This window comes from Equus przewalskii, chromosome 27 (genome assembly GCF_037783145.1).
Source record: "Equus przewalskii isolate Varuska chromosome 27, EquPr2, whole genome shotgun sequence".
NCBI classification, from domain to species: Eukaryota; Metazoa; Chordata; class Mammalia; order Perissodactyla; family Equidae; genus Equus; species Equus przewalskii.
In genome coordinates, this window is record NC_091857.1 from 37,422,940 (window position 1) to 37,439,451 (window position 16,512).

General features: G+C 48.9%; 1 protein-coding gene across 1 annotated transcript in view; it reads right to left on the minus strand.

Moving 5' to 3' along the window:
* C2CD2 (C2 calcium dependent domain containing 2) overlaps positions 1 to 16,512 on the minus strand; it is a 54,410-nt gene that overhangs the window by 26,306 nt on the left and 11,592 nt on the right. The window contains exons 3-5 of the mRNA XM_008532601.2: positions 7,650 to 7,769; positions 4,739 to 4,843; positions 1,132 to 1,254 (exon numbers count right to left, since the gene is read on the minus strand). Coding sequence (XP_008530823.1) covers positions 1,132 to 1,254; positions 4,739 to 4,843; positions 7,650 to 7,769 — 348 coding nt within the window. The remainder of the gene's footprint in view (positions 1 to 1,131; positions 1,255 to 4,738; positions 4,844 to 7,649; positions 7,770 to 16,512) is intronic.

Consider the following 16,512-nt stretch of genomic DNA (forward strand, 5'->3'; position numbering starts at 1 on the left):
CTCTGGGGGGCTCAGCACCCCCGGCCGCATGCCCTGGGAAGCCTGCGAGAGCATCCACAGCTCTTCCTGTCTGCTTCCCCAGCCACTTCTGCTGCTGCCCTGCGCCCATCAGGAAGGTGCTAATCCCCAGTTTAACAGAGAACACAGCAGTCAACTGCTACTGATCAACAAATCCAACAGCTTTCGTCTCCAGACTCTACACCCTAACAGCCGGTGAGAGGTGATGCCCTCCCGAATAAGAACCAGAGACCAAGAGCCTGCATCATGAAAATCATACAAAAAGTTACATTTTCAAAATGACTTCACCAAGAACTCTATAATATGGATGGCTATTCTGCCGTGCCACAGAAAATCACCAGAAATACGTATGAAAAATAACTTCAGGGATGATACATGCAGGTTTCGCATAATCATAACACAAAGATCAACTCACAGTTGGGAGAATTAATTCTCCTTAGGCAACGGTTTTTAGATGTGTTGCCTAAGAAGCTTTGAGAGACCGAGGCCCATGAGGCTGCCCAAGGCAAATGCCTCGGACAAGAGTTCAGCCAAAGAAGCACCAGCCTCATCAGGTGGTGGAGAAGGGCTCCAGAATGGGGGGATGGACCAGGGGGCCACACAGAGGAGGTCACCCCGAGTGTCCCACACTGCCCAAGGGAGATAAACCCGTGAGAGGCAGATGCTACTGGAGGCAGGGCCAGGTCCTCAGGCTGTCCCCCAGCCAGGGCTACATGGTCTGTCCCTGCAGTGCCCTCGCAGATGTTCTCATGGCCGGTCGGGTTTCCCAGATACCTCAGTGCCAGAAGGATGAGGTCCCAGACAACAGGCTCTGAATGGACAGTGAAAAGTCAAAGTTTGGCTCCCAAAAACAGAGACTCAGGGCTAACTAGTGTTGCACCGCTAATTAGCTGAGCCGCCCAGATCCCTCTTCCCCCCATCCCACGGGCTTTGGGACCCTGAACTTGAAGCTTCGTCCCCGACCACAGTCATGATCCACCAGCAGGCACTCACGCCATCTTGCCCTACCACGAGGAGTGAGGGACCTCAGAAGCACACACGGCTTCTCCAGGAGAGGCGGACCTCGATCCCCAGCGGGGTCGCGAAGCACCCACCCACCGCGAACGGGCTCACCTGAACTTCCCTCACGTCCACGGGCTTGGTGCTCAGAACCAGCGACGGGGAGGCGGAGCGGACCAGGTGCTTCAAAATTTCCTTGAGCGTTTCAGACACTGCCTTCGCCTCGGCCGCCTGGTCCTGCCGAGAGGGGAGAAGTCATCAAATCATTTCATCGCCACACACGCGTGCGCAAGGACAGGCAGACGCTCGGCTCTCCTCTCTCGGTCTCTGAGAGGTGTCCGGGGGGCTGCGGGCTCAGATCAGGACAGGCGAGGCACCCGCTAGTTCTCATCCGGGAGGGGAGGGTCCTTGTACTGATCTCAGAAGTGATTCACGCTCCTTATTTTCAGGAAGGGTAAAAATATAGCCTGTGCAGCTTAGAACTATGTTACTATTTCTGTGTATATCCCTTTCGGTCTTTTCCCCTAAACATATCGACCCGTGGTTTTTCTTTCTTGGATGACATTTGATATTTTTTTAATTAAAAAGTATCCAAGTAAACGAAAAGACCCAATAAGAAGGGAGACAAGCTCGCAGAAGGAGAGCGAAGCTGCACGACTTACGGTACCCGATGTCAACCTCTACAAAGCGACAGCATTTAATACCCAGCAGAAATGCGTCCACCTGTTCTAGAATGTTCACAGCACTGCTGCTCATAATTCCACGACCTAAGTATCCACCAACAGCCAAACAGATGCATAAACTATGGGGTGGTCACACAATGGAAGTCGATGTGGGCCCTCCGGTGTCTCTCGTCTCCTCTGGCATAAACGTCGTCACTGTGGGCTCCAGCCATCCTTGCCCTGCTCAGGGGGATGGGACACTGAGAGGACTGGACTGCCAGCAGGACTACAGACCTACCGAAACCTCCTGAACTGTGGAGCTGGAGTGACTTCAGAAATTCGTCTGCAGTGGCTCAAGGACGACCAGCTGGCCAGGCCTTGTTACAGCAAACTTACTCCAAATCAGCCATTTATTGAAAATCTACTTTCTGCCAGGAACTCTCATAATAATCAAAATAGCTAATACCTATGTCACTGTTAGGGTGTATTGCTTTATTCTACGCACTTCTATGTATTAACTAATTTAATCCTCACAACCACCTTGAATACCATTATCCCCACTTTACAGAAGAGGGAACTAAGGCAAAGAGAGGTTCATTAACATGTGTAGGGTCACACAGCTCACAGGTGGCAGAGCCGAGAGTCAAACCCAGGCGTTAAGGCTGCAGGGTCTGCGCTTCTAACCACCCTGCCATCACTTTCCTCTTCAATAGGTCCTTGACAGACTTAGCTTTTTTTGACTTGAGGTGAAATTCGCATCTCATAAAATTAATCATTTTAAAGTACACGTTTCAGTGGCTTGAGTACACTCACAGTGCTGTGCAACCATCACCTCTATCTAGTTCCAAAGTATTCTCATCACTCCCCAAAAGTAAACCCCTTACCCATTAGCATTCACTCCCCATCACTCCCCCACCAACAGCTCCGTGAACCACTCATCTGCTGTCTGCATGGATTTGCCTATTCTGGATATTTCACAAAAATGGAGTCATACGACACGGGGTCTTTAATGTCTGGCTTCTTTAACTGAGCACATTTTCCAAGTTCATTTCTATTACCGCATGTGTCAGTACTTCATTCTTTTTCATGGATGAATAATATTCCACTGTGTGGATGTACCTCATTTTGTTTATCTACTTTTCTCTCATTTAACCCTCACAACTTCCCCTCTCTTTATAGAGAAGGAAACTCAGGGTGAAAGATGAATTTGGGGGGGCTCAGACATCAGCGTTCATCACATCTTAGATCCCCAGAGCAGCTGACTTGAGAACCTTCCTTTAATGGCTTCACCCTACAGAAGTGCTTCACTGAGGGGGTCGTGCTTCTCATTAATACAAGGAGCACGTGGTGGTCGGAGGAATGTACAGGGCTTGGTGGGGGGGAGCAAAGAGTGAAGAACACACCCAGCATGCCACCGTTTGGGTAAGAAAGGGGAAATAAGATCATTTTTGCAAAAAGAAGGCCAGGATGGCTAAACAGAATCTACTGACACACATGACCATGTACAGGGTACAGATGGGGAGGGCAGAGGGACAGAGACCGAGAACGGACTTCTGAGTATAACCTTTCATGTCATTTTGACTTTTGAACCATGTTAATATTTTACACATTCAAAAAATACATTTAAATTGACAAAGACAGGGATAAAACCTAAAACTGAATACAAATAGAAGCACATGCACTTAACCTACATCAAGTTGGTAACATAACCACATAGAGAAAAAAATAATTTGAAGTTTTTTTGTTTTTTTTTTGGTGCAGAAGATTGGCCCTGAGCTAACATCTCTGCCAATCTTCCTCTATTTTGTATGTGGGATGCCACCACAGCATGGCTTGATGAGTGGTGTGTGGGGCCACACCTGGATCTGAACCTGTGAACCCCAGGCCACTGAAGCAGAGTGTGCAAACCCAACCACTATGCCACTGAGTCAGCCCCAATTTGAGTAATTTTTGAACACAGCACTCTGTACCCTTCAGCGGGATACATCCTGATGCAAAGGCCAGTAAAGCAGTCTTGGACGTCGGCGGGATGGTTGGAGGTCAGCAGTGGTGGTGGGGGAGCAGTTTACAAAACGGTTTTGGGCACACTGTAGGCCTGAACAGAGGATGCCATTGTGGGAGAAAGGAGATAGAAATACGGGAAAGAAAATGAATTGGCAACAAGGAAAATACTTAATAAACACATTGTGTATAATGAACTGGCCAGGCCAATATTGCAATTCTGATGTATGCAAGTTAAAAGAATTACAATCCAAATTTATTCATCTTAAAAAAAACCCTGCATACATCTACAAGGCATGAAAGGCATGTCTACATCATTGACAAACAACCCATTAAATTCACGTGTTTCAGCTGTGGTGACTTCTCCATATTGCACAAGAGCCTGAAATACAGTAAATTGCAAAGAGACATCGTAAAAGCCATTGCAAGAGAGTCACTTAATAACCTCAGCCTTTGGTATAAACGATTTTTCAGGATCTTTCCAGCAGCTGAGTGACAACACCAACTCGCCTTAGCAGGCCCGTTCCCGGCTCCCATAGACACTCTTCAAACACTTAAGGCCAAGGGAAGCAGGAGGAGAGGGCCTCCAGATTTTAGATGCATCTTTGTAAAAACTGTGGAGAGAAAGGAGCCGTGCCCTTGGGAGGACCAGCCCCTGAGCTGTAAGTGCAGCACCTCATGGGAGGAGAGAGGATCTGACAGTGGGGAATGAAAGAACGTCAAGGAAAACCTGGGTTTTCATTATTTCGGTGGTTCTCAGCCTCAGCCACACAGGAGTGCTTTGAACAATTCCCAGACAATTAAACCTGCGTTGGGGGTGGGCAGCGGGCTCCAGGGTTTTTTAAAGGGGACCGGGTTGAGAGCCAGGCATGACAGCCATTGCAGCCGCCCCTCCCCTGCGCTGCCCTGTCGCTGCCTCGCCCCGTTCCCTGGGAGGAGGGAAGGAGGCGGCATGCTTCAGATGCACCGAGCTGAGCTCCACTTCCAGGAGCAGGCTCATAAGGCGCACACGCCCTCACACGCACCCAGGCAGGAATCACCCGAGCTGACGGACTGACCTCCCCCAGGGCTTTGGGCTGGATCGTGATGGCCATTTCCGGCACGCTGAGGAAGGACCATCTGATCTGAATGTCCTCTCTCTTCTCTTTCATGTGGAGCTCCAGCTATTAAGAAAATAAATAAATAAAAGGTTACTGGAGGGCTACTCTCTCCACCGGAGCCTTAACGTGCGTCCGCGTGCTCGTCTATTTTCACAGCCTCCCCTGGAGAGTGCTCTGGGCTTTCAAAATGGAGAGGAAGGACCCCAACTCCCTTCGACCTCCTGCTTCACCATCGTGTACCCCACCCCGCCCCAGCCAGTGCCTTACTCTGCCACAACCGACCCCTCAGAGAGGAACCTCAGTGTTGGTGGCTGGTGGCCAGATGGCATTAAAACTTGCATTACTCTTAAAGGAGTAATTCTCTGCTTTGCATTTCTCTTCTGGGAGTTATTACCAAAGCATAAAGGAGGGGGAGCAACAGAAGGAAGCAGGATGCCTCATTCCACCCCACGCTCACTCACCCCTGAGGGTTGTGTACACAGCGCATTGGAATCCTTACCCTCTCTTGCCTGGGACGCCACACAAGCTTTAATTGGACTCTGATGCCCCATCCAACCCTACCCATCTACCTACCTAACATCTGTGGTGGCAGAATAACGGCCCCTGGAAGATGTCCACGCCCCAGTCCTTGGAAGCTGTGAACATGTGACCTTACACGGCGAGAGGGACTTGGCAGGTGTGATTAGGGTAAGGACCTTGAGAGGGGGAGAGCATCCTGGGGGGTTCTGGTGAGCCCAGTGGAATCATAACAAACCCTTAAAAATGGAGAGGAAGACAAAAGAGCAAGCCAGAGAGATGTGCCTTGAAGATGGAGGAAGGACGCTGGGAGCCCAGGAACGAGGTTGCCTCCAGAAGCTGGGAACGGCCCCTCAGCTGACAACAGGGAAAGGGGCCTCAGTCCTATAACCGTAAGGAACTGAACTCTGCCAACAACTGCAATGAGCAAGGAAACAGATTCCCCACCCCCGGGGCTTCCAGGAAGGAAGGCAGCCCACCAACACCTTGATTTTAGCCTGTGTTGGACATCAGACCTCCAGGATGGTAACGTAATACATTTGTGCTGTTTTAAGCTGTTTTTGGTAATTTCTTTCAGCAGCCACAACAAACTAATATACTCTCCTTCATTTTTCAGCCAGAGCCCTTTCTGAAGCAAAAATCTAAGCTTTTCACATCTCCATACCTTCTCCTCTCCCTGCAACAAAAGGGTGGGAAAGAGTAGCTTTTGACTGTATTTCTGAATATTTGGGGCTCTCACCTCACGCTAGCAACAGGCTAAGGGAAACGAAGCCTTCCCTCGCCCTATAATTCTGGGTAATTCTAGAAAAAGTGCACTTTAATTTCACAGCCACGGGTCCCAGAGTTGACCCCCGCCACCAGGCAGAGCTGGGGGGAGGCATGGAGACCAATTGCTGGCCCCTCGCTGCACCTTTTATCTGACAAACAGCACAGAAGCGGGAATGCCTCCTGTCTCAACATTAATCATTTACCAACCTGGAGCAGCCGCCTCTGCCTGGAGAGGTCATCCACAGGCTGCTCTCAAACTTGCTACAGATCAAAGATACACTGTGTGACTCGTGTCTGAGGCGTGGCACAGAAACACCATCCCAGAAACGACATCTCCTCGGTTAACGTTTGTGGTCCTTGCTGGACTCACCCAGTCCTGAAACGTGCTTCAAACGCTGGGGACGCATGTCCCAGACTCTGAAGTTATTTTCTAATCATATTGTCCCAAATATTTGTGGGAGGGCATTACATCTGACAAGTCCACGAAGCCAACACTTCATCTCTCCAGCTCTCAAAAAAGAAATGTTATTGGGGCCGGGCTGGAGGGGGCTGGATTTCAGGAAAAAAGCCATTTAGGTAGCCAGCAGCTCTTGTGTGCCCTGGTATTTAAAACCACATCTTTGTAAGAACCGTGCATGGAACACCATCCTCCCTTGTGGTTTAGAATCCTGGATGACTGGAGCTCATCCCCAAATTAGCAGCCAAGCTCAAGGGCAGGGGCAGAGGAGATGAAACAAACAGGCAGCAACCCTAAAACAGACCCAGAAATTCACCGTTTCTACACCCTGGCCAGATGGGAGCTTCAGGGAATTTCTGCTTCATGTGAGATGCACGATTCCCTGGTGGTTCGGGCATCCAGAAGTTCCACTAAGCCTATTATAACTATTATATATGTCTGTCTCTATAATTTTATATATATAATTATATATTCTATATAACATATAGAATATGTAATATGTAGTTATATACAAATTATAAAATACATCGTTATATATTAGTCTATTATAATTATTATAAACCTATTATCCAAAAAATAATGGTAACACTCATTTTTTAACTTATAAAAATAATAAGGGGTTTTTTGAAGTTGACTTTTTCAAAAACTAAAAAGAGGAATGCCCAGCCCGGCCGCGAAGGTGTTTTCCCAAGCTGTAGCAGGCTTCTGAGTCCGGCACCTGATTCTGAAACAGAACCGCTTCCCCAGCTCAGACGCCACTTACCTTATGCTATCGGTCAACAACATGCCTGGTTTCTTGAAATGCCTTGAAAAATAGGCAGATGAGCAACCTCTGAATTCATCATCTATTTACACGTGTGTATGCATATATGTGTATGTGTGTGTGTGTGTGTATACATGCGTGTATATATGTGTGTGTGTCTATATGTGTATATGTGTATACATAACACACCACACTTTTTTATTTCCTACAGATACAATATAATATGCAAAGTTACAATTTGAAAATTATGAAACAAACGGTAACTAATGAAAACGTGGGTATTCCCAGCCCTGTGATCACACCAGGCTTACCCAGTGGGCTTATGAGAACTGTTTCCCCTGACTCAACAATCTACCCAAGTTCACCTGTAAATGGAAGGGGGAGAGGCGCACGCCGTACAGCTGGTGCCCTGTGTCCTCGGGGGAGGCCGGCCCCGCGCTGACCAGGAACTGAATGGTCTCACCCACCACATGACAAGACACCACCTGGAGGAGGGACGAGATAAAGGGTGAAATGATATGTGAGAGAAAGGAGACTTCATACCGTACACATCTTTATTTCATTGAAGAAAATCACCTGGACTTTATAAATCAGCAAGGACAAGAACTGAGAGTCTCAAACTGGGATAAATATCCAGATTCACATCTTTTCTATTCTGCATCAGTCTGAAAACTGGAAATAATATTTCAAGTCTTTTCTTTCTGATGGATTTCTCAGCACTAAACTCTGTCTTGTCCTTTCCACACATGAAGATTGCTTTGCTCTTTCCACACCTAATGCCCCTTTTCTTTAAATATTCCTTTGTTCTATTTCTCCACCGGCTGATTTTAAATTCCCCAGACATTTCCACATTCATATGGTATAAAAGCCATTAGCCATCTTCTCTCACTAAAAATGAGCCTTAAAAAAAAATAAGCTATAGATATTATAGATAAAAAATAAAAAATGTACCCAGCACACAAAAAAATTGTTTCTATCTAAACAATTTTTAACCTATAATGCTTTTCAAAGATGTGGGGATAATTCAAAGAACATATGAAATATTAAACAGTTAGAAAATTATACAGCCTTAACAAAAATAGAATTATCAAATGAGCTCGTTTAAGGACCCATAAGACAGAGACAAATAATTTACATCAGGAATAAACCAGACCACATTCTCGATAAAAATCACAAAGCATTTCAGAGGGAGGATGGCCGTGACTGTTACCACACAGCACAGAGAAATATCGAGTTGCTGCCACAGAATCCTGCTATAGGATCGGATCTTCTAGAATGGGGGGTTGCCACCCTCCTGGGCAGAATGCCAAGCAAGTATGGGATGACGACAAGGCCAGGTGCCAGGTGTGCATAGGCTGGGAGGAAGGGCGGTGGGGGCGGCCAGGGGCAGCCCAGGCACTGGAAGGACGGAGTCCAGTGGGTGGCCAGTGTGTTGGGCAAAAGCTGAGTCATCAGGAGGCAGAGAGTAGACAACACAGACCCCACATTCCCAAGGGAGCTGCTGACCCCACATTGCAGGGTGTCACTTGGAAAGGAAGAGAAAATTCTTTCATTCCCTGGTGGATTTATCAGAATCTAAAATACCAAGTGGAAAGATTATCAAAATAGTTGTTTGTCGGGGCCTGCTATTTCACAAAGTTTGGGCTAGAACATCTCCCCTCCCCCTCCCCATGCCCCAGCTAACTCCCTTCCTCCCCACACCCACCCGCCCTCTGTCCGGCATCTCTCTACTCCGGGCCCACCTGCCCCAATTCAACAAAAACTGGACTTGTACGCCAGGTCCCCCGGCGAGGGGTCCATTTCCAACATGCATCCTAAAAGACCTCAACAGCACAGATCTAAAGAAAATCCTGCCTTTTCTCAATACTGGCTGAAGCCTGCACATCCCTTATTTACGCCCTTGTAAGGTCGCTCTCAGAAGAATGATGTACATTGGGTTAGTTACACGCCTCATTGTGTTATTGTGTCTCCATGGCTCACAAAAGGTTGGAACAAAAAAATGTTTGTATAAGAAATGTCGTCTATTCATTTTAAAAATAAATACTCTATAAACAATCCTTTCTGGAGGAACATATTTTGACGCCAGCTGAGTTACACACACAAATGACATGACATGGAGAAAATTTGCTGTCCTTTGTCTCAACAGCCCAGGATTTTTACTGCTTAAAAATAAAAAAACAGACAATGACTGGTCTGCTTCTGTTGCTTCCTGGGAACCTTCTATACAAAGCTAATTAGAATTTTACCAAGAGAACTGACAGCTGAGTGCCTTGACTCAAGCTAGAAATTGCATCCAGTTCTACAAAAAGCTTCCCCACCACTCAGTCCCTTGATACGTATAGAGCCCAAGCATGTGGCTAAAAGCAAGTAAATAACAAGCAAACAAATAAAGATGTTACGATGTAAAACTTCTGGAATGCAGGACTCCAAAGGTCACCATTACCACTCAAGTCACATCAAGAGAGTAAGTGCCACACCACAAATGGGACATCTATAGGTTGTCATAGAGACCCCCTGGAGGGTCTTTTCCAGCCAATCCTCTAAATAAAACAGTCACACAGACCGATCGTTTCTTGGTCCCCCTGCAGTGGTCGGTTGGAAGACCTAATTAAAACAACAACCAGAGCCTGCCTCAACACCGCCACACAGCCAAACAAATGCCACTACCATTCCCAGGAGGCCAGCTGGAGGGACAACGATTAGGGCCAAATCCTTTTCCAGGGCCAGCCTCGGCCCCTGCCCCTCTGAGAATAATAACGCCCCATTTACCAAATGGATGAGAACAAAATGGAAAGGAGCTTTTAAAAACAGGTAATCTCCTTTTAGTGTATTAAGGTGTTACCCATAATGGGGATTAAATTCTGACAAGCCAGGCAAATCACGGCGAGGCCTTCGCCATCCCAGAGGGGTCCCCCTCTTGGGAGAACAGAAGGCAGGACCCCCTGAGGCCAGGTTAAGTGGCCCCTTCTAGCTAGTCAGCCTTCCCAAGTGGCCGGAACGTCCGGGGTTGACACCTACCCAAACACAGGAGAACAGGTAGAGACCTTGATCTTGAGCCCAGAATCCCCCTCCCCCAGTCGCACGGTGTTAGCAGGACCCCTTCTGAAGTTTCCGAGTCGGCTCCTCAGAGCTCCACCTGCATGGAGCCGCTTAAATACAACTGTTAAATCCTTAATGCTTGGGCTTCCCGCTGGAGGGGTCTGATATCGATACTGGATTTTTAAAGTTAAATAGAAACAATATCCAGTATCTGTGCTGGGACCAAGGACTTCTCCAAGGACAGAAGTGGGGTGGGCCCCAGAGCAGGACTCCACAAAGCCAGGAAGCAGCTCCCTTGAAAACAGCCGGCCGCGGACCCACCTGGTTTATTCTTGAGAAAGAACTCATCGATTACATAAACCGTTTCAAAATCACCAACAGAGGCTGGACTGTGTATTCGGATAAAACCTCGTCCCTTCTGCATAAGGGAGCATTTATGGAGGGTGGACCATACGTGGTGAGGGTCCCAAAGGTGGAAGTCTTGAGCCCAAGGAGCACCTGGGCTGACAGGTGAAGGGTCAGGACATCGCTGGTCTACCCCCATGGGTCAAGAGAGAAGGCAGCCGAGGGAAGCATCGTCAGGACGTGAAAGTCCATGCACACTTCATTATAGCCTGCGTGGACGGGGTAGAAAGGGGAGGCCCTCATTCAGTGTTTTGTGCTCTCTCCAGCTTCAAGACCTTAAACTCAAATAGTCACACACCTATGCAAACAGATCTTATCTTGAAACACTACTCCTTGGTTTAGACCCAGAAGTGGGCCCAGGAATGCCAGGCTTAGGGACTCCCAAGTTCTGCTCTTGCTCATCAACGAAAAACTCCTCTAACGTCTGCGGTCTCACTACAGTCTTTCCACTTTGCTTTTCAATTAAGCTTCTCATACAGCTGCCTCAGCTCCTCCTTCTCTTAGAATACTCTAGAGAACCGGAAATAACTTAATTACTTTTGTCTCCAAAAGAACTAGGAACACAGCCTAGAAAACGCATCCAAAAGGTTTATGTCATTGAATATTTTTCACTTTAATCACTCTACTTAACATTCTGAGGAAAGAAGTCCAAAACAAAACGGAAGTGGAGACCCCTCCCTAAGCACTCAGAGGTCCCCATCAGGTCTCTCCCCCACCTCTGCCATCGTGTCTACCTCTGTAAAGACTCTTCAAGACAGCGCAAATCTGATAGAAAATGTTATTTCTACTCTGCAACAGAGACTCAATTTAAAAAACAAAATCCTTTTGAGCTAAATATTATCCGAACATCTATAACGTTAATCCTATTTGCCCACCTGTTCACAGTCGATGGCTGAAAATGTGTTTTTATACAGAACTCTCCCAGCGGATGGAGATGAAAAATGCTGGAAAGAAGATGGCAGCCAAACTCACGGGATGCTGGGTAGATGCTGCATGTTACCGTGCTCGAGGGGTGTGCCTTGGACCGCACGGGCTCCGACACCCCACCCCCAGCAACATTCTCCATTCCTGCTCTTGTTGCGACACTTTAAAATGAGCAGGAGGCTTTTCAGTAATATTACACTATCAGGAGGGGCTGTTGCTACATAACGTGATTTCCTGTGGGCATTCCTTAGCTGAAACATCTGTTTGTGAGATGCTGTTCTCTTTCATCAACTCTACGTATTACAAGACATATGCAAGACATTTCCTTTCAAATGAACGTGGGAGGCATTGGTGCTCTCCGCCTGGGGCCAGGTTGCTGTCATATCTACCCCAAAGGCCACTGCCTGAATTCCAACCCTCAGACAAAACGGCAGCTTTCCCGTGGGTTCTTTTGTCCTGTCTTCTCCAGGCGAAGTCAGGCTGTACCCTCAGCCCAGAATTCCAGACACTGTAACCAAAAAAAAAAAAAGGCAGTCCTCCAGGGAGGCAGTACTCCCATTCAGGGGCATCCACACTGGGTCTCAGAGGGCGGGGCCTCTGCTGAGGAATCTCATTCCTGCCCTTGGAAAGATCTCACTTCAAAACAATTTCACAACCTAAGAGCATTTTTGCATACATACCAGGTTAATGGGGCACCCGGAATTTCAAGTCATGCAAGCAAAAAAAAAACAAAACAGTGAACCAAGTGTCCTATTTGCAACTAGAGAGACAACATGGCCATTGAGTCATGCTACCCTTGCAAACCTAGGGGCCCACCAAGGTCTGGAAAGAGCAGAGGAGACCCCAGAAGCTCTGATTATGTGTCAGTATAAAAATGTATAACAGACAGCCTTGAGATAGAAACGGAACATGCACACAACACACACTCAGTGATGGCTGTGGGGTTCCCCACACGCAACATGGAATGAGATACCGGGAGAAGTTCCACGCAATTGCCCGAGTTCTGTTTGTTGCTATGGTTTTACAGAAGCAAAGGCTGGTTAGCGCCTTTCAATTCTCTTTTCCCTGTCTTCATTGTCTCTTTCATGGTAGGGGCGGGAGTGGGAGCTTAAGGGAAATAATAATAATAAAAATGTCGAAATAATAGTAACCGCACTGTTTATGGTGTGCAGTGGTGGGAGCTCCTTTCTGGAAACCGACTCGGGTTCAATTCCAGCCTCTGCTCCTTAGAAGCTCTTACCTTGGCCAAGTGACTTAGCCTCTCTCTGCCTCAGTTTCCTCCTCTGTCCAATGGGCATGATACTTGTTCGGGCAGAGGAGCGTTGTGAGCACTCATGAGAACGGACACGAGCCTGTCGCCCAGGTCTGGTCAGGAGCTCCGTCCTGTGAGGTACCGCACAGGCTGGAGCCCTCATTTTCCCCAGAGCCCCGCCAGGGAGGCATTCATACTCTACAGACACAGAAGCTGAAGCTCGGAGAGAGGAGGAAGTGTCCCCCAGACAAGCTCAGATCCACCCAGCTGAGCCCTGACTTCCGAGCCGGGCCTGTCTCCACGCTGGGTGGGTTATTACATTTATTTAAAACTTTACCCGACGGTCCATCATTATACCATTAGAAGGCTCTATTTATTTAGGAATGGCGCTGAAAATAGAGATAATTAATGCCCTTCACAGGACACCTGGACTCACCCCAAGAAAGCCAGCATCACTTGACATCTCCAAAGATCGCTCCCAGCACCAGCTGTGGCCCTTGCTGTCACCGGGAAGCTTTGCCAGTAAATGTTATGTTCAAAGAGACACTTACCATGCTTCCTGAAGGGCATGGCTCTCTGGGTGGCGCCTATCACAGCACAACCCCCTCAAACCCTGATTCACGTTCAGTAGCTTCCACGCTGCCCTTGTGGTCCTCACACCCCCACGGAATGGAGCAGGGAACTTCCGAACCCCGAGACGTGCCGTGGAAGGGCTATTGCTACTGCTGCATCCTGCGCAGGGGGACCTGCCTCTCAGGCCACTTGCGATAGAGAAATAAAGGTTTCCTTTTTCTGGGTCAAACACTCTGGAGCAAACCTCTCCCAGAACGTAAGGAAAAAGAATGTGGGTAGAAAGCTCACTGTTGTGTAAGACCGTAATTACAGCCTGGGAGAAATCGGTGTGCTCAGTGCGTCTTGAGACTGGAAGAGAAGGCAGAGGGAGCCGCTGGAGGAAAGTTCAAAGGGGATGCCTTCTTCCGTGCAGAGGACCCCCCCCCTCCCCCCCGAGAATGCCTCCCCGGACAACCAAGCCCTGGCTGAGTCCTCCGTCCCAGCCAGGCCGAGCACGAGGCTGCACACAATGAGCCTTGGTCCCGGGATGCTGCTAGTCGCCATCTGAAAAGATGTGCTCCCAGGTAAGCACAGGCTCCTTCACTGAGGAGAATTCTCCTAGGACAACACCAGGACCCCTGCAGGGCCTGCTGCTTGGGATACATAAATATTTGGTCTTCATCCCCAGTTCCTGGCACACAGCTCCTAAAACCCTTGGAATCTCCGAAGTGATAAGAGTGTCTTTTGTGTGCTAAGGAGGTGACCAGTGGCTGGGGGCCCCTAGATGACTTCAGGATGGGGGCTGGTCCCCAGGAAGACCAGGTATGATTAGAGGGCTGGAAGTTTCCGCCCCACTCCCGGTCTCTGACCTGCGGGGACGGGGCTCGGGCTGGAGGTTGGCTCAATCACCAACAGGCTGTGATTTAATGGATCCTGCCTGTGTAATGAAACCTTCACAAAGGCCCTGAAACAGTGGGGTTCAGAGAGCTTCTGAGATGGTCAACACTGGAGGTGTTGGGAGGGTGGTGCCTGGAGAGAGGATGGAAGCTCTGTGCCCCGTCTCCCTCCCCTCGCCCTGTGCATCTTTTTTTTTTTTTTTTTTTTTTAGGAAGATTAGTCCTGAGCTAACATCTGCCTCCAATCCTCCTCTTTTTGCTGAGGAAGATTGGCCCTGAGCTAAGATCCTAAGATCCGTGCCCATCTTCCTCTACTTTATATGTGGGATACCTACCACAGCATAGCTTGACAACTGGTGCCATGTCCACACCCAGGATCCAAACTGGGGAACCCCGGGCCACCGAAGTGGAATGTGGGAACTTAACCACTGTGCCACCAGGCCGGCCCCTGCCCTGCGCATCTTCGTGCCTGTTCCTGAGTTGTGTCCCTTATCATAAGCTGGCAGTAGTACGTAAACTGCTTTCCTGAGTTCTGTGAGCTGTTCTAGCAAATTATCAAACCTGAGGAGGGGGTTATGGGAACCTCCAACTTTGTAGCCAGTTGATCAGAAGGACAGGTGGCCCAGACCTGGGCGGGTGTCTGAACTGGGGGGCCATCTTGCGGGGCCGAGCCCTTAACCTGTGGGGTCTGCGCTGACTCTGGGTAGTTAGTGCCAGTATCGATCCAATCGTTGAACGCCCAGTTGGTGTCCAGGGGGTGGGAGAGTTGCTTGTTGGGTGGAGGAATAAACCCACACATTTGGCGTCAGAAGCGTTGTGAGCAATCAGTTCAGACTGCTCCTGCAGCAGCCAAGGCTGGGCAGGGCATAGATTTTGCACCTATCGTGGGTCCTGCAAGATGACCCAAACTGCTCTAAGCTGTGCAAGACCCCACTCTCTGTGTAGGACCACAAATGGCGGGGGAGGATTTGAAGAAGAACCAGGTATTTGCAAACGTGATTACTTTGGCACATGGGGTCTTCAGAGGTTGCAGGACAAAGTCGGAGGACAGGGCACCGGAGAGCTGCGCAGGCTAGGTTTTCTTCATGGTGGCCACAGGGAGACTCCAGACCAATGCAAGTTAGGAAGCTGCTCACAAAGAGACCAGAGCCCCCTTCTGCTCTAGGTGATCACAGACGTGACTACATACCAGACCCCCGTGGTCCAGGCGGACTCGTCTCTATCTTTGGCTCAAAGGCCATCCTTTGTCTCCTGCTGGGGCTGAGTTAGAGAGATGAGAAAGATACAGCCTGACACGATGGGGGGAACTTAGAAAGGGGAGGGGTAACGTGCTTGAGATCACAAGTGGGTGTTTCTTTTATAACTTCTATTTGCACTCCTCACGTTCTGTTAGTTTTTTTCTTCTCAAGAATTATGCAGAGCAGAGTGAACACATGAGGATGCTGACATAGGAGTCACTACAAGTCCTGAACGCATGGGCGTGTGTGGTTTAGACCCTAAAAGGAGGAAGACACCAGTGTAAGCGTCCCGCCCGATACGGCAGTTCAAGTACACTAGCTTCTGGAATGACAGCAAAGGGAGGCCTCACTGTGTTCTCATCTTCATTGAACACATGGATGCTACATTACAAGAGAAACGCAGATGAGCCTGGCTCGATTCCTTTGCAAAACGACGCCCTGAAACGTGGCGTGGTCGGCCAAGACGCTCGTCCAAGAATGGAGAAGGCCGTGCACAGGATCTAAGCATCCAGGGATGTCCTACCCCCAACTTCCCAGGAGCCGGGCAGATCCCAACAGGCGGCCCCACGGGTGGGCGTGCACAAGGCCTGGGCTGGTGAGCACTATTGTGACACTTAACACCCACCGGGACCCACTTTCCCACATTGCTCAGAGGTCAGGGGGCCTCTCCACCCACCTGGCCAACAGCTTGCCCGAGAGGACAGCACTGGCCACAGCATGACAAGGCAATGACAACTGCTCATTTCCTCGTTGGGCAAGAAAACACAGAAGTCAAGAACCATGAAGAAACTTGGAAAACAAAACAAGACCCCGTGTGCACCTTTCTATCTGTCTGTGGTTGATGAGAAGCCCCCGAGAAGACACCGCGGACAGCAGTCGGTGGGCCTGGGGAGCTGAGGGAGCAGGGCGAGGAGGGCTGAGC